Here is an 18,125-nt window from a genome sequence, read left to right as displayed (position 1 = left end):
CAGTCCTGCGCAGCGCAGCACACCATAGCGCCGCTTTACAAACACATCGGGGGAAAACTGCAAATACAAAATGTTCTCAAACAAGTGTTTATATTTTTATATGACATGGTAAAATATAAAAATGAAATTTTGTTACATGTAGAGCTTTATTAGTTAAAAACTGCTGAGCGCAAGGAAATAGCCTATATTTTATTGCTTGCTCTTATGTGCTGAATCACTTAACACTTTCCTTTACTTAAGATCACTGAATAATACGCTACATCCTTAAAAAAAGGGGGATTAATTGGAAGTTTCATATAGCCTTGGGAAAAAAAATTATGTTTTAGGTCTCTCCAGAGCATTTGGGCTGAATGTTTGAAGATGTCTATCAAAACGAGGATGTTGTAAAATACATTTCATACCAAGTTAATACCAGAGAATTTCTGTGGGTTTATAATATGGGTGCGCTCACTGCGCTGGGTCCCTCCGTTAGTTGCGAGACCACTCGATGCATGATGCCAACAGTCAGTCGGCAAGTAAATGAATATAATGAATAATGTACCACTGTACAGTAATGTGTCATTTGTTTATTTTGGTTGTCTTCATTTGAATCATTTTGTGATGATGTGCTGGTGTGCTTTATTTGCTTGATTCCCGCTGAAGTGGGCGGGTTGTGTGACGTTTGATTCGGGAGGCGTTCTGGGGGCGGAGTTTGCATGACGAGGTGTGCGCTACTAGCCCGACAGTGGAAACGTGACATGATTTCGGCCTCACTGCTCAACCTCCCGGGCGATTGGCCTGGCCCGGCCCCATAAAAGCCTTGGCTCGCACTGGCCCGACAGTGGAAATGCGACTATTGAGAAGTGTAGGGACCGTACAGTACGGACACACAAGAGTCTATAAAAATCTCCAGTAACACACAAAAAAGTCGCTAGATTTGTTGCTAATCGCTTTTTAAAAAATTTGTCGCTCGGGGGGTCTGAAAAGTTGCTAAATATAGCGACAAAGTTGCAAAGTTGGTAACACTGTTCTCAATATGCGTTCTTCAGCGGTCTTGCGTCCTTGTGTTCTCATGTAACGACGTCATCAGCTGCTAAAGTTCAGTTTCAATACTCAAGACTGCAAGAACAGAGGATGCGTGAAACTTCCCGGATGTGTTCTTGATATTGAGGATGCATGGATGCAGACTTGAGCACAGATCTTGCTCTAGAAGTCCCAGAAGTCATTGCGACTGGAGGTGGGAAGCGCAGCATTTTATATAGGTTTATTATTAAAGTTCAGAGATATAACTTATTTATCTCAGGAGTTTCCCTAAATGAAACGGTAAAAGTAAACATTACCATGCATCTTAATAAAGGAATAAACACATTAAGGGTGCTTATTTGCTGAAATTAGTATTAAAATCTCTTTTATTTATATTGTGCAACGTATATTTATAATGTTTTTATGTATGTAGTTTGAAAAGGGGTGTAAGACTTGAGATAGCACAAATATTTTGATGTCTTTGACAATTCAAATATGAGCTGAAAACACAGAGACAATCGGCTCCACAACCCAGCAGGTGGGAATGCGGGAAAACCAGCCCTTCTCCTTTCCTTCATTTACATTTGAAGCATGCCTGCAACCCCCGTTCACACACCCTCTCTACATACTATACTCACACAGAATGGTAATTTCAAAGTCTGAATGTTCTAAATCAACCCAAGTGACTTTATCTATCATGTTTGATATCATTTGAAATGTATCAGTGCGACTGGTACAATGGTCCCATTCCCTCAGAAGTAGACATAATCAAAACAATAGATATATAACTTCAGGTATCTTTTGAAACACTGCGAAGGGTGTGCCTTTCTGCCTATAGGCAGAAACTCTTCCACTATATGCAAATGCCTTTTTTTATTTGACACACCCCTTTCCTCGAGGGGATTCTTGAAAGTACTACTTAAAGGGAAGTTTCTAAAGTTTCGGCGTGATCCTATAACTAGATCAGCCCATAGCGTGGAGCTGTAATGCTCCATTCTATGTATATTTTGAAGTCAGGTATGCATCTTTTAATCTCGGATTTATCTTTGAGAATTTGGTGTCGTGTATTGATTGTTTATCAATTGACTGAATGAATTGGCATAATACACATTTACCTGCTTAATAAATGATGTTTTAAATTATTCAAACAGAGTTTGTGTTATTTTCTCTAGCAGATTACATTAAGTCCATAACACCACAAGCCACTGTACAGGTTAGTAATGGACTAAAACACGACAGACGGAGCAGCGTGGCACGCTATACGATGTTCTTAGAGCTCCGACTAACACACTGGCATTAATTCAAGTATACTTAGACTGTAAAAGGCCAATAATGGGTTTTCTATTTAGAACAACAAAGTAATGTTGAGACCAATCTAAATGTGGGTAGACCTTCATCTCTAAACTTATAATACTGTTTAAATCATATGGTGATTATTCAAAGTTACTAATAGTTAAACTAATTGCTCTGTTTGATTCTATTGTAATGATTATAGTATTATCAAACAGTTTTGCTTTGATTTAGTTTTGCTTTGATTGTATGCTCGGCCAGTACAAGACTCAGGATGTTATAGAATTCCAAATAAACAAGAATAATATAAAATAACGAATCGAAGAGAATATTCAATCATAATCTAAAGTAATATTAAAAGAAACAAAATAATCTTATCAATGTTTTATGAATGGAGTCAGATAAAACGAGGAAAAAATATTAATATTCTAAACCACCTCATACTAAAATTGGAGTCAGATATGAATTAAATTTAAAGGGCACCTATGGTAAAAAATCTACTTTTCAAGCTGTTTGGACAGACATATGTGCATGTATGGTGTATAGACCGTCATATTGGGGTGATATAAGCACACCCAGTGCTTTTTTTTCAATTTAACAACATAAAAAACAGTGGACCAATTGGAGCGGTTTTCAAACCGATCGCAACTTTACGTAGGAGAGCGGTCCCCCCGCCCACCAATATTGATTGACAGGCGCGTCATCATATCCTCCGTTTGTAGATTCACGTCCGCCTTTTTCAGCGTGAGTCGAATCGATATCACTAAAGGAACACGCTAGCTCTATTTTTAGATGCAAGGCTCATTGGGCTCAACACAAGATCAATATTCTCCACATTATCGCTCTAATCGGAATTATTGGTTGTATCTTTAGGTAGGTTTGCAAACATGTGTACTTCTCATTGAATCTACCTTATACTTCAGCCGTTTGCATTTCTCGCGATCCCAGAAGCTCCCTGTGATCTTAACTAGCATGCGTTTTAGAATTCTAAACATAGGTTTCTATCAGGGTACACTCAAGTCGACGGCTGGGTGCCGCGGACCGCTTTAGACTTGAAGCGCCGTTGTGTGTAACCTGATAGAAACCTATGTTTAGAATTCAAAATGCGTGGCGCGACGATTCGGGACACTTCATGTTTCTGCCGCGCCACACAGAGTGTCTGGTGTGCCGTGTCGCGGCTTCGAGCAGTGCATCCGGTGCCTCAGTCAAAGTTAATTCAGTGTGCGTGGTTATTAGTTTCTGTGTACGAGCTCGGCACAGTTGGCTTAAAACTGTAAAAAGACACAAATGATTTTGTACTCTCTGCTTGGTCTGTGTCCGAGTCGTACATGTACGACTGAATGCGGATCCTCTCACTCCTGCTCCTCAAACACAGAGCGGGTGAGCTCATGGCCCCGCCCCCTTGTTACGTTGAGCGGGAAGCCGAAACTAATTTACATGTGAAGCAACACACCAATAAATCAGCGAACTGTGGACACACCCCCAACATGACACTTTTTAACACATTATAATAAAAAAATCTGAATTGTGTTTTAAACTGAACTTAAACTGGCACACTCAGAAGAACCATAATATTAATATTAAATCATAAAAAAGAGGTAAACTATGTGCCCTTTAAAGTAAATCAACATTGTGCACTGGAAAGACCAAACATGCAGAGAACCTTCGTCCACCAGTAGACACCGTCATTGGACTAACTGGCTGCACCTTACAGGGGAAAACAATAAATCGTTATATGACTGCTGTAATGTTTAAATAGTTTTCCATTAAAAATGCATGAAAGTCATGTGAACATCAGGAAAAACGCAGCATCTCATTTCTCACAGGACGCGTTCTCTGTTCTCTCTCGTGGTCCCCCGAGGACACCTGGCAAGACTCTCTGCGTTCTTGGAATTGAGAATTAGTTCAAACATGAAGCAAAGAACTTTAAATAAAGCATTCAGGAGTTTTAAGAAAGAATCAAGCGTATACTGTGGCAGTGGAGGAAATTCCTGATGTTCATAAAAGAAATTACTGTGACATCTCTCTGTTGTGTACTAATTTCAACATCTTCAATTTCTGTATGCAAATTATGTAGCCAGAGGCACGTATGGCTGCATTTAATTTTTTAAACGAATGCTATGGGGTAGTATGACGCAGGCGTTCCTTTTCACGCTTACAAGCTGACTGCTTACCTCTGTGTGAACAGCTTTCCCGCTGTAACCAGTTTGTCCAGTTAGCTCGTCATGCATGTCTGAAAATCTGAAAACGGGGTAAAAAATCATATGAGGGCTTTTCTTTTTCTGCATTGCTTTTGAAAATTGTTGGTTGGGTATAGGGAAGTGGGTGGGCAGGTCAATCGATAAAATTTGTTGGGTTTAGGGAAGGAGGAGGGTGGGTCAGTCAATTGGTCGGTCAGTCATTCAGTTAGTCAACAGTGGCCTCTGGTAAATTTATGTGAGAACAGCAGGTGTAAATAGCACTCGCGACAGAAATTTGAGATCTCAAAAAGTGTACACAGCGGCCTCTGGTGTATAGAGATACGTTTTCAGAATGAGCCTGGGTTGACTAGTTTGATTACAAATTTAAATTTAATAAGAAAATAAATCGATCAGTAATAAATAGTAAAAATAATAATAATTAGATTTACGGTTATCCGCCGTTCTGTTGTTACAGGAAAAAGAAGCAACACTGTGTTGTTTTCATTTGTTTTGACTACTTTTACATCATATAGATATATATGTAATGTTTATTGAGTGAGGCGACCCACAAATAACGGTGTGACTTTATAATTGGTCAGGGTTACCGGGACTCTTATTGCCGATGGACAGGTGTCGAAGTGTGACTGCAGACGACTACATTACATTAGGCTGCATTGAGTTCCTTTTCTATTTTCCCGCCGCATACACATTTCACTTTGATTTCTTTTCTGCTCACTGCGCGCTAAACAATAACCACCAATCAATGAGAGTGATTGAAAATGCAAGAAAGTTGATTGGTTGAAAATACTGTTCAGGACCAATAGTTAAACGTGAATTTTACTTTCACTAGCGCATGACTACCGTCACGTGTGGGTGCGCACATACTATTCACACAGCATTCACTGCACTTGTTCCTTCTCTCTCCCCTCTCTCTCTCTCTCTCTCTCTCTCTCTCTCTCACACACACACACACACACATACACACACACAAACAGGTATTCACTGCGCACAGGTTAATGTTGAATCAATTAAAATAAATACCAGAAAAAAAATTACTAATATCTGACATTTCACGAAAAAAGATCTGGAAAGATTCGGCTCAAATGAAGCACTGATTTATATACATTTATATATTTATAATGTCCTGCTGGGCAGCAACTTAAAAAACTAATAGTAATGAGGCAGCCAGCAGGCACGGGGGAAAACACTCCATGTATTTTCACTCATTGGGAAGTGTTTCTCTGCCTGCGTCAAGCCCAGCTGATGTCCAGCCCAGAGAGCCATACACCCCACGGTGATTGGTGGGTTCTTACAGCTCCACACACAAAACTGCAAAGTGCCATACATATTAAATCGAGGGCCGCACTAACTTTAAACTTTCAAATTAAGTCGGGGGTCACAAACTATCGGGGGCCACGAGTTTGAGACCCCTGCCCTAAATAATGCAGACAAAGAATCCTTTAGAGGATTTGACTTTCAAAAGCATTTGTGTTTTATGTGTATGCTAATGCAAAGAGATGTGTCTTTAATACAGTTTTCAAATTGACAGAGTGTGTCTGCTTCCCGAACTGTGCCAGACATGAGAAAGCTCAATGCTGGATTGTAATCTCATTTGATTAACAGACCGTCACTCACCCGTACTGTAGATCACTGTGGTGAGCGATCTGTCCAGAAATACCCTGGGATCTGTTTTCTGTGCTTGTTGATGTACTTGTGTGTTGATCTTTAAGAGCATGATCTTCCTCATTTACGTTTGTGTATCAGAAACACACAAGTGCCATGTGCGATCTGCTGTTTTTATGACACAAATAAATATTGAGGATGTCATGTTAATTCATGAGATCTACATCACTTTCTATGATCAGGTAGACTTCATCTTCAAATACATTTTGAATGAAAACACGTCCCGATGTGTAGTAGTGATAGGCCCTGTTTACACTGTCAGGTCTTGATGCCCAATTCCTATTTGTTGCCTACATCTGATTTGTTTGCCTGTCTGTTTATACATTCTTTTAATTGTGACCCATATCTGATTCATGTGTTTACACTTGCCATATAATTTACAACTTTATAATGATTTTGAGGCTGAGGAGGAGGGAAAGGGCCGTCATCGCAGCTTGCGCCTATGGTTTATATATGGTGTCCTCAGTTGACTCATCTCCCCACAGGGCAAGAAGGCAGGTAACGTCAACCACTGACCACTTTCCTCCTCCATGTTTCCTCTGTTGTTGTTGTTTACTGCATCAGCGTCACCACACATGCTGTTCCTTATCTGTCATTAAACCACAGAGAAGTTCCACATTGTCGCAAGTTTAATGACGTCCAAAACGTAATGCCTCAATAAGCCTGATCTGCCTTTTTACATGACAGTTGCATTGTCACATATCCGATTTATAGCTGATTTATTTCAACATAGGAAGGAGGCCTGAAACCGATCTCTGAATATCTTAATGCATACGCTTTTAACATGTTTACACGGTCATAGAACAGATCCGATCTGTCACAAATCTGAGCAAAAAATCAGAATTGGGTCACATTTACTGGCAGTGTAAAAGTGGCCTTAATCTTCACAGTAAATGCCCTGAGAGCTTCACTGCTGTTTCGAGTGCATTGTGAACAACTTAGATATACACTTTACCAGTGTTGGAGCTTATCACTAGACTCAATGGTTCAGCAGATCACCAGAATGTATTTTCTTTAAATACTGTTTTTGGGTGAGTTTTCTGATCATCACCAGTAATAGGCTGTATTTCCTAATGTTTGTGGCCACAACAAACAGTGGTGAAGCCATGAATAAATGAACAGAAAAGGAAGTTGAGACAGACACGTCACAGATTTGAAGAAACAACAGTTTGAGGGATTATCAGAAGCATCATAACCAGTATTTGTTTATTCTTTAGCAAAATGTTGAATTTATATAGTCACATTTATAAGCGCTGTGGTGTGAGTGTGATCATACTGGACGCAAATATGGCGGCGAGCGTTGCAGAAGTGACGTTTTTGGTACCCATGAATACTGTCAGTGAGCAACATCTTTCAGATGAGACATTAAACCGAGGTCCTGATTCACTTTGGTGAGGATGTCCTTCAAAAAGAGTAGGGCAATACTGTACTCCACTAACTGTAATACTGTACACAACAGGCCTGTAGCCAGACTGGTGATGTGGTGGATGTATTTCAAAGTTATTCCTGTCTTTCCTACTCTTTTGTGCTTATTTATGAGGCTTAAATACTGCGTTATAGTGGCAATTTATCTGCTAATTTATCTGCTAAGCTTGTTCTATTTGTAGATGGTGTCAAAGAACCCTAACATAGATGAATTACATACAAAACAAACAGAAGCGGTGTCCCAAATGGCACACTATACACTACTAATGTTTTTTTACCAAGCGGAAATTCATACCGGTTACCCGATGACAGTTGCCAAATTAGTAAAATAAATGACTAAATTACCAAATAATACCTACAATGAGTATAACCGCATTCACCATCAGGAGGCGTGTAATCATTCTGGTAGAAGAATTTGCTTTCACAATCCAAAATAAATAAAGTTATCCAACATGTGCGACGCGGTGGCGCAGTGGGTAGCGTTCTCGCCTCACAGCAAGAAGGTCGCTGGTTTGGGCCTCGGCTGGGTCAGTTGGCGTTTCTGTGTGAAGTTTGCATGTTCTCCCCGTGTTGACGTGGGTTTCCTCCGGGTGCTCTGGTTTCCCCCACAAGTCCAAAGACATGCGGTACAGGTGAATTGAGTAAGCTAAATTGTCCGTTGTGTATGTGTGTGAATGAGAGTGTATGGGTGTTTCCCAGTGATGGGTTGCAGCTGGAAGGGTATCCGTGATGTTGGATAAGTTGCCGGTTCATTTCGCTGTGGCGACCCCAGATTAATAAAGAGACTGAGCTGAAATGAAAATGAATGAATGTTCATGTGCGCCCGATAGCTCCGCCCCTTCCGCTACGTGAGCAAAGCTGCAGTCGTTGTGTCAAACATTGCGTGGTGTCAAACATTACACACTTTATATTACATGTTGAATAAGTGCATCATCTGGGTAATTGCACTTATTATTTTTAGAGTTTTCAGCTTGAACGCACTACTTACAGTATTTATACTGAAAACTCATACCAAAATGGAGTAGAATAGTGCATAAGTATGTGACTTGGGATGCACCTACAGACACCAGGACAAGAGCGCACATCCAGACGGTAAAGTCTAGATAGGATACGCAGCTGGCTGGAAGTGTGATAGGTACATCAATATAGCAGCATTTTTTTATGACACTGTATAATAATAATTCATATTTTTACAGTACTGTGACGGTTGGGTTTAGCGTCGGGGTGAGGGTAGATGTTAATAAAATAAAATAAATCGGAAATTTGATTAATAATATAAATAATTCTCGTTAACTTCTGGCTGCAACCGTATCCAATCTAGCAACAACCTCACGGGCGCCCATATTAATGCCCCATTCACATGGGGCTTCAGCGTCAATGCTTGACAGAGGGCGTGTCTGAAGTTGGGGCTGATGCGATCGTCATAGCAGCATCAGCCAATGAAATTAGTCAGCAATCGGCTACTGTCTGAGTGGGTGTATTTGCATACCGCCATCTGATACGCTGACGCTTCTGTTTGCGCTTGAAAAGTTGAGAAAGTCCCAACTTCTGCAGCGAGCAACGCCACTAAAGTGACGCCGACGGATCCACAATGCAGTTCGGCAATGCCTCACGTCACCCATTCAAAGTGAATGGGAAGCGTTGATGCTGACGCCCCATGTGAATGGGCCCTATGCGGGAGCGTGGACACCCTGTGTGCGGTCACGACAGAACTCATACAGAGACACACAATGACAGAAAATGAGTGCTCGACCCAATAAAACTTGAGCCGAGCACAACATATGAGACATGACAGGACTAGTGTCTGGACTCTGCCACCAAAACAAGAATTAACAAGACCGGAGTGACAGAATCCTGACAAAAAAAGCTTTAAAATGACTTTAACGATTTAGCTGATATAAAAAAAATCCTTAACTGGTCAGTAATGGTCATCTGATAAATAAATAAAGTGTTAGTGCTGATTAAAGAGAATATAAAGTAATTATGTACACAGCAATGCTTTTAATCTAATAAAATAGATGAACAGGTTTTCTTCTCTTGCTCATTCTTTTGTGTCGGTCTCATTTCTTTAATGTCCAGATGATCTTCAGCAAACGCCGTCTCCAGCACCAGCGACTGTTTCAGCTTCTTCTTATAATCATCACACATGAACACATAGAGAAATGGGTTCAGACTGCTGTTGAGATCAATCAGGTAGAAAGTAAAATCAAATAGCATAAAAAATTTATCTGTGAGAGTCCAATTATTATGTTTTGCCCTTACTCTCCACATCCAGCAAACATGGTATGGAAATGAACAGATGAAGAAAGCCAGGATTACAGTTATAATGAGTCTGTATGACCTGAGCTGCTTCCCCATTTTGAGGCGTTTGATTTTTACTCCAATAGCGATGTATGAAGATGCAATGATCAGGAAGGTGATGAGAAAGACCACTATAAATTCATATGTGACAATAATTGTACCTGTAATCTTAAAAACTTTGAAGAAAGGTCAAATGTAGCCAATAGATGAAACCCAGACGATCATGCAGATGATTCTGGCTTTACGCAGAGTTCTGTTATTTTGAGCCCAAACGGTCATCCATGTGCAAACTAGACAAACATGGACAAACTAAAGACATTTTGCAAACGTTTAACCATGGCAGAACCCCAAAAATTAGAAAAAAAGAAGAAAAAGGCAGGCAGAGTGATAGCTAAAAAGAATAAATAGAAATATTAATTTAGAATCACGGATGACTTTTTTAAGTGCAATAGCCTAAATAAATGTAATAAAATAATAATATTAATAATCATAACAATAATAATAATTTAAATAATGAAAATATATAGCCTATCCCAATCCTGACATAGCTGCGTTTAAACAGCGCAAACACTTCATTGTCTAATAACCCCTTATGCTTATGCCATATATTAGACAGTTCTGTATGAATAACTGAAGATGCTCCTTTAATGCAATAGCTCGTTATGTTAAATTATTTTAAATTACATGTCCCATCCATGCCCAACCTTAAATCATACCTGAACATTCTGTCTAACAGTTCCAAGTAAAATGTTTTGTGTAACATTCTCATAAAATCTCTCTGGTTTTGCATATCTTCGTTCTTAATTGTTCTTTACCCTGGAAATTAATTATGTTTATCTATTTTGTATTATATTTCCTCTCCTGTTTCTCTTACGTTTATATTCTTTAGCTGTCAATTTAATACTTTACATCTATGGAAGAAAGAGTTAATAAAAATAGAGAATGTGTAACATCATATTCATCAAAAGACGATTTATGTGAATGTAATGCCACAGGTCCGAGCAAGGCGTGAGCCGGCGATACCGGCATGGGAGACAAATACTCTGAGGAGGCTAAAGATTGCAGAACAGTGTCTGTCGCTGGATCCGATGTGTGAGGTTTACGCGATCACCAGCTAGCTTCCGTTACATAAGGGCAAATACAGATGACTAAAACATCATTTACTCAATTTACTCATACTCCGTTTATTACTTATAATATCCAAGGAATTGATATTAATATTAAATGCTACCTTTGTGCCTTTCTTAGCTTGTTTCTCGCCTATTTACTGGGCTAAAAATATTAAATTATTCCATCTCCACCTGCTGGTGAAAGAGCAGCTGGCCATCTTCAATCTGCAATCTATTGCTTTTCCTGCAGTTCCCGGATGTAATGTTGAATTTTAACAGTCGAATTTGAACCACTGAATTTATGGAAGCAAATATTTGAACGTGTTTGAAATATTTTTCGTTGAAATGAATCGCAGTTTAAATAAACAGATATGTTAAATTTCAGGACCTAAAAATACAAACCCTGGAATTCAAGTCAATAAAATGCAAGAACTTGTTAATTCTGTGTATTATTTTTTTCAGTTTGTGCTATTCAACAAGCTTTTTAATTCAATACTTTTGGCATTAATTTTGTTCCATATTTGACACATTATTTAAAATACTGTGTGTGGCAAAAAAATAGCTATTCACTTTTTTTTGGTGGGGCCAGTGAAAATTTTGGCAGGCCAAGTAAAAATCTGAACCCCTGGCCAGTAGAAAAATTCTTAGCGTTGAACCCTGCATAGACTCGGAGGATAACGAACGACGTGAAGAGGCTCAGGGGGAAATAGTGAAATCCAGCAGAGATGTACTGATTGTGACGGGGTATTTTTTTTTATATGGGACTTTTATTTTGACGGGGCACCAGGTTTTCCTGTGTGTTCGCGGGCAACACAGAGGTGTATGAGAAGGAGATGAGAGAGCACGAGAGAGACGTGAGACGCAATTGTTCAGTTTTTAAGTATGTTCTGAAGCGCAGTGATACACAGACTTTTGAAAAGAGATTTTTGCATCAGGAGAGCACTAATACTACCGTGAGAGACTGAAGACGGCGGATAGCGGATGTTCGGCTGATAGTGCTATCGGATGGAGAACGGTGTGTGTGAGCTGAGATCACGAGGGTTTCTGAGCCGTGGGTTTTGTTCTGAACACCATTGTTTTGTGTCATCTGAACTGTGTGCATTTTTTTGAGTCCTGCTGCCTTCCAGAGCTGCTGATAAAACATAGTTTGTAGCCAAAGACATTATTTTCTCTCCCCACGTTGGTTAAGTGCACTCGTTCGTGGGCGAGGGCATTTGTATGAACTGTATGTGAACGTCACACACCGTTCCTGATTTATTTTTGGATTTTTCAATTTTTGGATGTTTTTTGAAGTGACTGACATGCGTTTCTGCTTGAGTTTTGCCCTTGGAAGCATTTCTTTTTAAGACCTGGGCTGTGCTTGATGTGAAAAAGCTACGCCATTTTTCTTTTTACACCACCAGTGTTTTCTAAAAAGTATAATTACCCTGCCAACCCGACGACATCTTCTTGCAGTCCTGCCTGAGTTGTTTATTGAAGTCCTCACAAGTCCTCACAAGTCCTCACAAGTCATCTCAAGTCATCACATCATATTCATCGTTGCTTCGGGCTGGTACCAACTTCTTTGCTTACACACACACACACACACACACACACACACACACACACACACACACACACACACACACACACACACACAAAAACTTTTACTGTTTCACTGATATATATACACTGCATTGAACTGAGTTGTATTGCTTTGAGGACTGAATCACATGAGTTGTTCATAAGATACTTTTGTGAATCAATTGAGTGAATCGTTTGGGATTTAAAGAGTTTATCTGAACTGAGTCAGGTTATTTCAAGGTTTAGTTAAACTGAGTCAAAGGTTCTATTAGAGCTCATTCAGAGTGAATCATTTGAGTTGAACATAAAGAGTCATTCATATAGTACAGAGGTTTAGATCATTCAGAGTGATTTGTGAAATTAACTTGTGTGTTTTGGTATTGAAACTAATTAATTTAGGAAGATTGTCTGGTGAGTTAAACCGGGATTTAACAATACATCTGTCATCTGTTTTTTCTGTATTGCATTCTTTATTTAAATATACATTATCCTTTTAGAAAATTCCTAACAAAGTAAAGAATAAATTAATAGTTAATTGATTTTATGGTCATCATTCATTTGTTCTACTTACCTTGGAGTAGGGGCGTCTCACCCACACTGTTAGGTTTAGGGGAGTGGGAATGTGAATTACTTCTTTCACCTCGCTTAAAATACTTTGGGTTGGCCACCATACTGACACTTACTTGCCTGAAGCCCACTTTTCTAATTCCTCTAGTTTTCAACATAACTGTGTGGGCCAAATAAATACACAAATATAGTGCACATTGAGACTAAAAGCACCGGAAGTGGGGACTGAGATCCTTTCACTTCTAGGTCTTCCAGGGTCACACACAGTAATTCTCCCCTACAGGGCGGGACTTATAGCCCGTTACATGATGAAGAAAATTCGGCCTACGCTAAAGAGTGAGAAAATGTCAAGTAAGAAACGCAAATATAATGACAGTTACATTGGTTTCGAGTTTACATGCATTTAACATGCAGAAAATCCAAATCTGCAGTGTGTAGTCTGTGGTGAGGTTTTAGCTAATAGCAGTCTTAAGTCCTCATATATGGTCTGGGCACTTACAAACGAGACACAGCCACTTTGGTTTCCTGGGTACACTGCAGCATCCACCAAGAAGCTCTAGCGATGAATGCATGCCAGATGAACTTCTCATCCATTAAATTAACATATTGTATTATTTTTATTGTAATAAGAATATATGTGTATTTAGTTATTGTAGTTAATGTAAAGTTTAATCGGAGAAAAAGGGGTGCTTGACAGGTTTTATTTATTAGAAAGGGGTGCACACAGCAAAAAGTTTAGGAACCACTGAAATAGATGAACAGGTCAACGACACAAATATTAATAAAGACAGACTGAGACTTAAATACACACACCAAACTAAACAATGAAATCAGCCCTAAGTGAATATACAGACACTGAAAACAAGAACACATAACTAAACCAAACACAAAACCTGGATTTATAAATCTATAATTTACAAGATATGTCTTAGACAGAAAATTATGCTCAATACAGATGACAGTTACTGTTTAACTGTGATAATCATATGCAATATTAACAATAATTGCACCCCAGCCCCCCACCCCCCCACCCCACACACACACACATTTCTACATTTCTAGCAATTCAAGTGTGGTTTGTTTTGCCTGTTTAGCATTTTGTGTGTGTCCCACTATACTTTAATGTCCAGATGATCTTCAGCAAACGCCGTCTCCAGCACCAGCACCAGAGACTGTTTCAGCTTCTTCTTATAATCATCACACATGAACACATAGAGAAATGGGTTCAGACTGCTGTTGAGATTAATCAGGTAAAAAGTAAAATCAAATAGCATCCAAAATTGATCAGTGAGAGTCCAATTATTATTTTTTGCCCTTACTCTCCACATCCAGCAAACATGGTGTGGAAATGAACAGATGAAGAAAGCCAGGATTACAGTTATAATCAGTCTGTATGACTTGAACTGCTTCCCCATTTTGAGGCGTTTGATTTTTACTCCAATAGCGATGTATGAAGATGCAATGATCAGGAAGGTGATGAGAAAGACCACTATAAATTCATATGTGACAATAATTGTATCTGTAACCTTGAAATTTTTGAAGTAAGGTAAAATGTAGCCGATGGATGAAACCCAGATGATGATGCAGATGATTCTGGCTTTACGCAGAGTTCTGTTATTTTGAGCCCAAACAGGAATCCATGTGCGCAGGCATCGATCCAGACTGATAACTACAAGAGACCAAACGCTAACAAACAGATTTAGAGATGTTGTGATGATGAAAAAGTACTCTGTGAAGACACTGTGCTGCTTGCTCAACTTTAAGGAAACATTTGTGATTGAAACTAATATGAAGATGAAGTCTGCAGTCGCCAAATTCAGAAACCAAATGGAGTTGACAGTCGTCTTCATTCTGCAGCCGGTCAGAAATATGACCAGCCCATTTCCAATGAGACCCACTACAAAGGTTACAGAGAAAATGCAGGCAAGAAAAATCTTAAATCCCTCGTTCTCCACAGTGCTCTTGTCTGTTGAGTTTCCAGTCATATTTTCAAGCTCAAAACTGCTGTTTTCTAAACAAAGAAGCAAAGAAAGGACTGTCAGTGTGTCATTGTGCTGCAAAACTCTGAACTATTAGCTATTAGAGTATATCTGATCATGCTCCTTTCAAACATTTTAATAAAACCTCACTAGAGTAAAACCAATAATTAGTCTTTTATATTGAATAACTTTGCATTTGCAGTGTGTGGATTCATTAGAAGGACATCTTTGTATGAAGGGTCATTTGTTTGAGAAAGTAAATGTGTATCTTGTGCTTAATTATATAGATTTCTCTCTGTGCATTGTTTGTGATATAAACAATATTGTATTTATATTCTGAAAGGTTTTTATAAACATATCATATGCATAATAGATATTAATTTCTTACCCATGTTTTGAGATGTCAATGCAGTGGAAAGAGTCAAGTCCTGATCTTGTTCCGTCTTCTTGTTTGTGCTGACCGATAGTTGGTTTTATATTAAAGCAAACCCTGGTGCATCCCTATTGACTGATAAGACTAAATATGGTCATCAGCAAATATCTGCTAGGAGTGGGCATCAAACCCACCGCAGAACATTTCCTGCCATACTAGACTTCTCTTTTGTTCAAACACGAAGCAAAGAACTTTAAAAAAAACATTCAGGAGTTTTAAGAAAGAATCGAGTGTGTACTGTGACAGTGGAGAAAATTACTGAGAAATTACTGTGACATCTCCATTAAAATTCAAAAGCAAGTTCCCCTTCGGGAGGGGAACTTCAATGCTATGTGGAAACTTCCACTATGGAGGATTTCGTCAGAATCCAATCATCTGAAAGAGTATATAATCAGGCCAATGAAATGCCAATGAGTTGGCAACGTCAGCATGCACAGCTGGCGCTACTTACAATTAATCTTGTATAGAAGCACAGCATGTGCTAAGCTGAGGCATCCTTTTGGCTTCAGATCCTTTCACAAATCTTCTGAGAAACTCGATGAGGGTTTCTCTAGCAGTTTCTACAGAGAGAGAGAACGAGAAAGCGGGCTGCTTCTCCCGGTCCAGAGTGTGTGATACGTGGTGGCAGACGGTCGAGCTGGGTTTGTCCCTTTCCTGGCGTTCTTTGGGTCCGGTCCTTCAGAGTGGTTTGTATTGTTGCTACGTTCCCTAAAAGAGCAACACGGTTGTGCAGCACATCTTTTTCAGGATGTCGCTCTGACCGTGCATTTCTGGATGTGGTGGTTTCCTGTCTCCAGATGATGGGCACAAGCACTGCGTTGCATGTTTGGGAGTCCAGCATGTTAATACGATGGTCGTGGGCAGTGCATGCCGCCACTGTGATGGCATGTCTCTTGCGCAGTTAAGTTCACGGCACGCTCTTGTAAAAGGGCGACTCACCGCACTGCGGCTGGCACTTGGGTAGGTCTGAGGGTTCCAGTGGGAGTAAATCTGCCACCCCCAGGCTCGCGGACCTCTCGATCCTAAAAGTGCTTTATCCAAGCTTTGAGTGAGAGAAGCGATCCGTCTAACCAGATTGTCGCCCTTTCGCTTGATGACACCGAGGACCAGATGTCCACTGCTGCATTGAAGTGTGGGCTATCATTGTCCAATGAGGACCTGAACCCACTCCCCCTCTCCGGGGCAGTGAGCGGATCCCAAAGCAGACATGTTGGCTGTGCTTTCCCAGGCTGCTTTGGGCGTGGGTCTGGAGATGGTTCATCCTCCAGCACCGCGGTCAGACCGACTAGATGGCTGCTACGTGGAGGATACTAAGAAGGCCAGACCTTCTAAGCCTCCCGTCCCCTTCTTCCCGGAACTCTGCCCTCAGGAGTTCACCCAGGAATTCACGGCGGTGAAGGAGCAGTCGGACACAATGGGTAAAGTCATCTATTGACAGGAACATTAGACCCACGCAGAACCATCCACATCCACTGCTCCTCGCCCCACCGATAGTGCGTCAGCAAATGTGCCGATATATAATCTGCGAGTAGAGCGGTTTCCTCAAGGGTGTTAGGAAACCTTGGTGATTGAGGAAAAATTCAGTTACTGTGTTGTAACACGCTTGCTGCACCTTTCTCTCAAACACAGAGATACGTGCGCTTTCTCGCTGTCAGTTGAGTTCCCCACTTGGTTTCTCCAAGGCCCTGCATCTGACTCAGCGGAGGAGTCAGGTAATGGCCTGTTAAGTTGTTGGCATGCCCACTGGTCAGCCCGCGTTCTGGGTATAGGTGCCTGCTATGTGCGATCCCATATGCTCACTCAGCCACGATGTAGTCCCCCCTCCTAGGCTGGCTCGTGTCTTCCCTCCCCACTAACCATCTTTTTTCATATGAGTACTCCCCCCTCCTCAGGACCAGTCCATATGTCTTCTCGCCACTAGGTTTCCCCACTTGGGCAGCAGGTGGCATCTGCAGCATCTTCCCTATCGGGACTGCACGCTTTCCCAACGTACTGTCGTATTTAAATTTCCTAGAGTTTAACTAGATGCATTTTACGATTTCCAAAAAATATGTCTAAATCTGTAAAACTTCTTTACAAGTGGGATAAGTAAGGGTCAGGGAACACATTGGAAGACTGCGCCTCTGTTGATGCAGGTGCGCTCCCGCTCTTGGCTTGGCATAACCTCTCATCAGGGGCAAAGTAAGGTTTAATCATTGTGGTGCGTTCAATAGATTCCTTCATAGTGGAATTTTCCACATAGCATTGAAGTTCCCCTCTCAAAGGAGAACGCTCCGGTTACTGAAGTAACCCTCATTTCCCGAGGGGGGGAACGGAAATGCTATGTTCCCTTCCCACAATGATTGCCCTTAGCTGTTAGCCGTGAAAGGCTCTTAAGTTAGAAAAGGATGCCTCAGCTTGGCACGTGCAGCACTTCTATACAAGATTAATTGTAAGTAGCGCCAGCTGTGCATGCTGACGCTGCCAACTCATTGGTATTTCCTTTGCCCGATTGTACACTCTTTCAGATGATTGGATTCTGACAAAATCCCCTATAGTGGAAGTTTCTATATAGCATTTCCGTTTCCCCCCTCAGGGAATGAGGGTTACTTCG

At 40.5% G+C, this 18,125-nt stretch overlaps 1 protein-coding gene and 1 pseudogene across 1 annotated transcript; both read right to left on the bottom strand.

Annotated features, from left to right (window-relative positions):
* Nucleotides 1-9,581: 9,581 nt before the first annotated feature.
* On the bottom strand, nt 9,582-13,224 carry LOC130242072 (prostaglandin D2 receptor 2-like; annotated as a pseudogene).
* A 960-nt stretch (nt 13,225-14,184) lies between these two features.
* Nucleotides 14,185-15,697, bottom strand: LOC130242107 (chemerin-like receptor 1). Its single transcript, XM_056474119.1, has 2 exons — nt 15,488-15,697; nt 14,185-15,131 (listed from the first exon to the last, which is right to left on the bottom strand). Exons 1-2 carry the CDS (start codon nt 15,489-15,491, stop codon nt 14,233-14,235), a joined length of 903 nt encoding a protein of 300 aa, XP_056330094.1. The 5' UTR covers nt 15,492-15,697; the 3' UTR covers nt 14,185-14,232.
* Nucleotides 15,698-18,125: the final 2,428 nt, after the last annotated feature.

The sequence above is a fragment of the Danio aesculapii genome, chromosome 15, assembly GCF_903798145.1.
Source record: "Danio aesculapii chromosome 15, fDanAes4.1, whole genome shotgun sequence".
Taxonomy (NCBI): Eukaryota; Metazoa; Chordata; class Actinopteri; order Cypriniformes; family Danionidae; genus Danio; species Danio aesculapii.
Note: the sequence above shows the minus strand (reverse complement) of the source record. Positions and strands in the feature narration are given on the sequence as shown.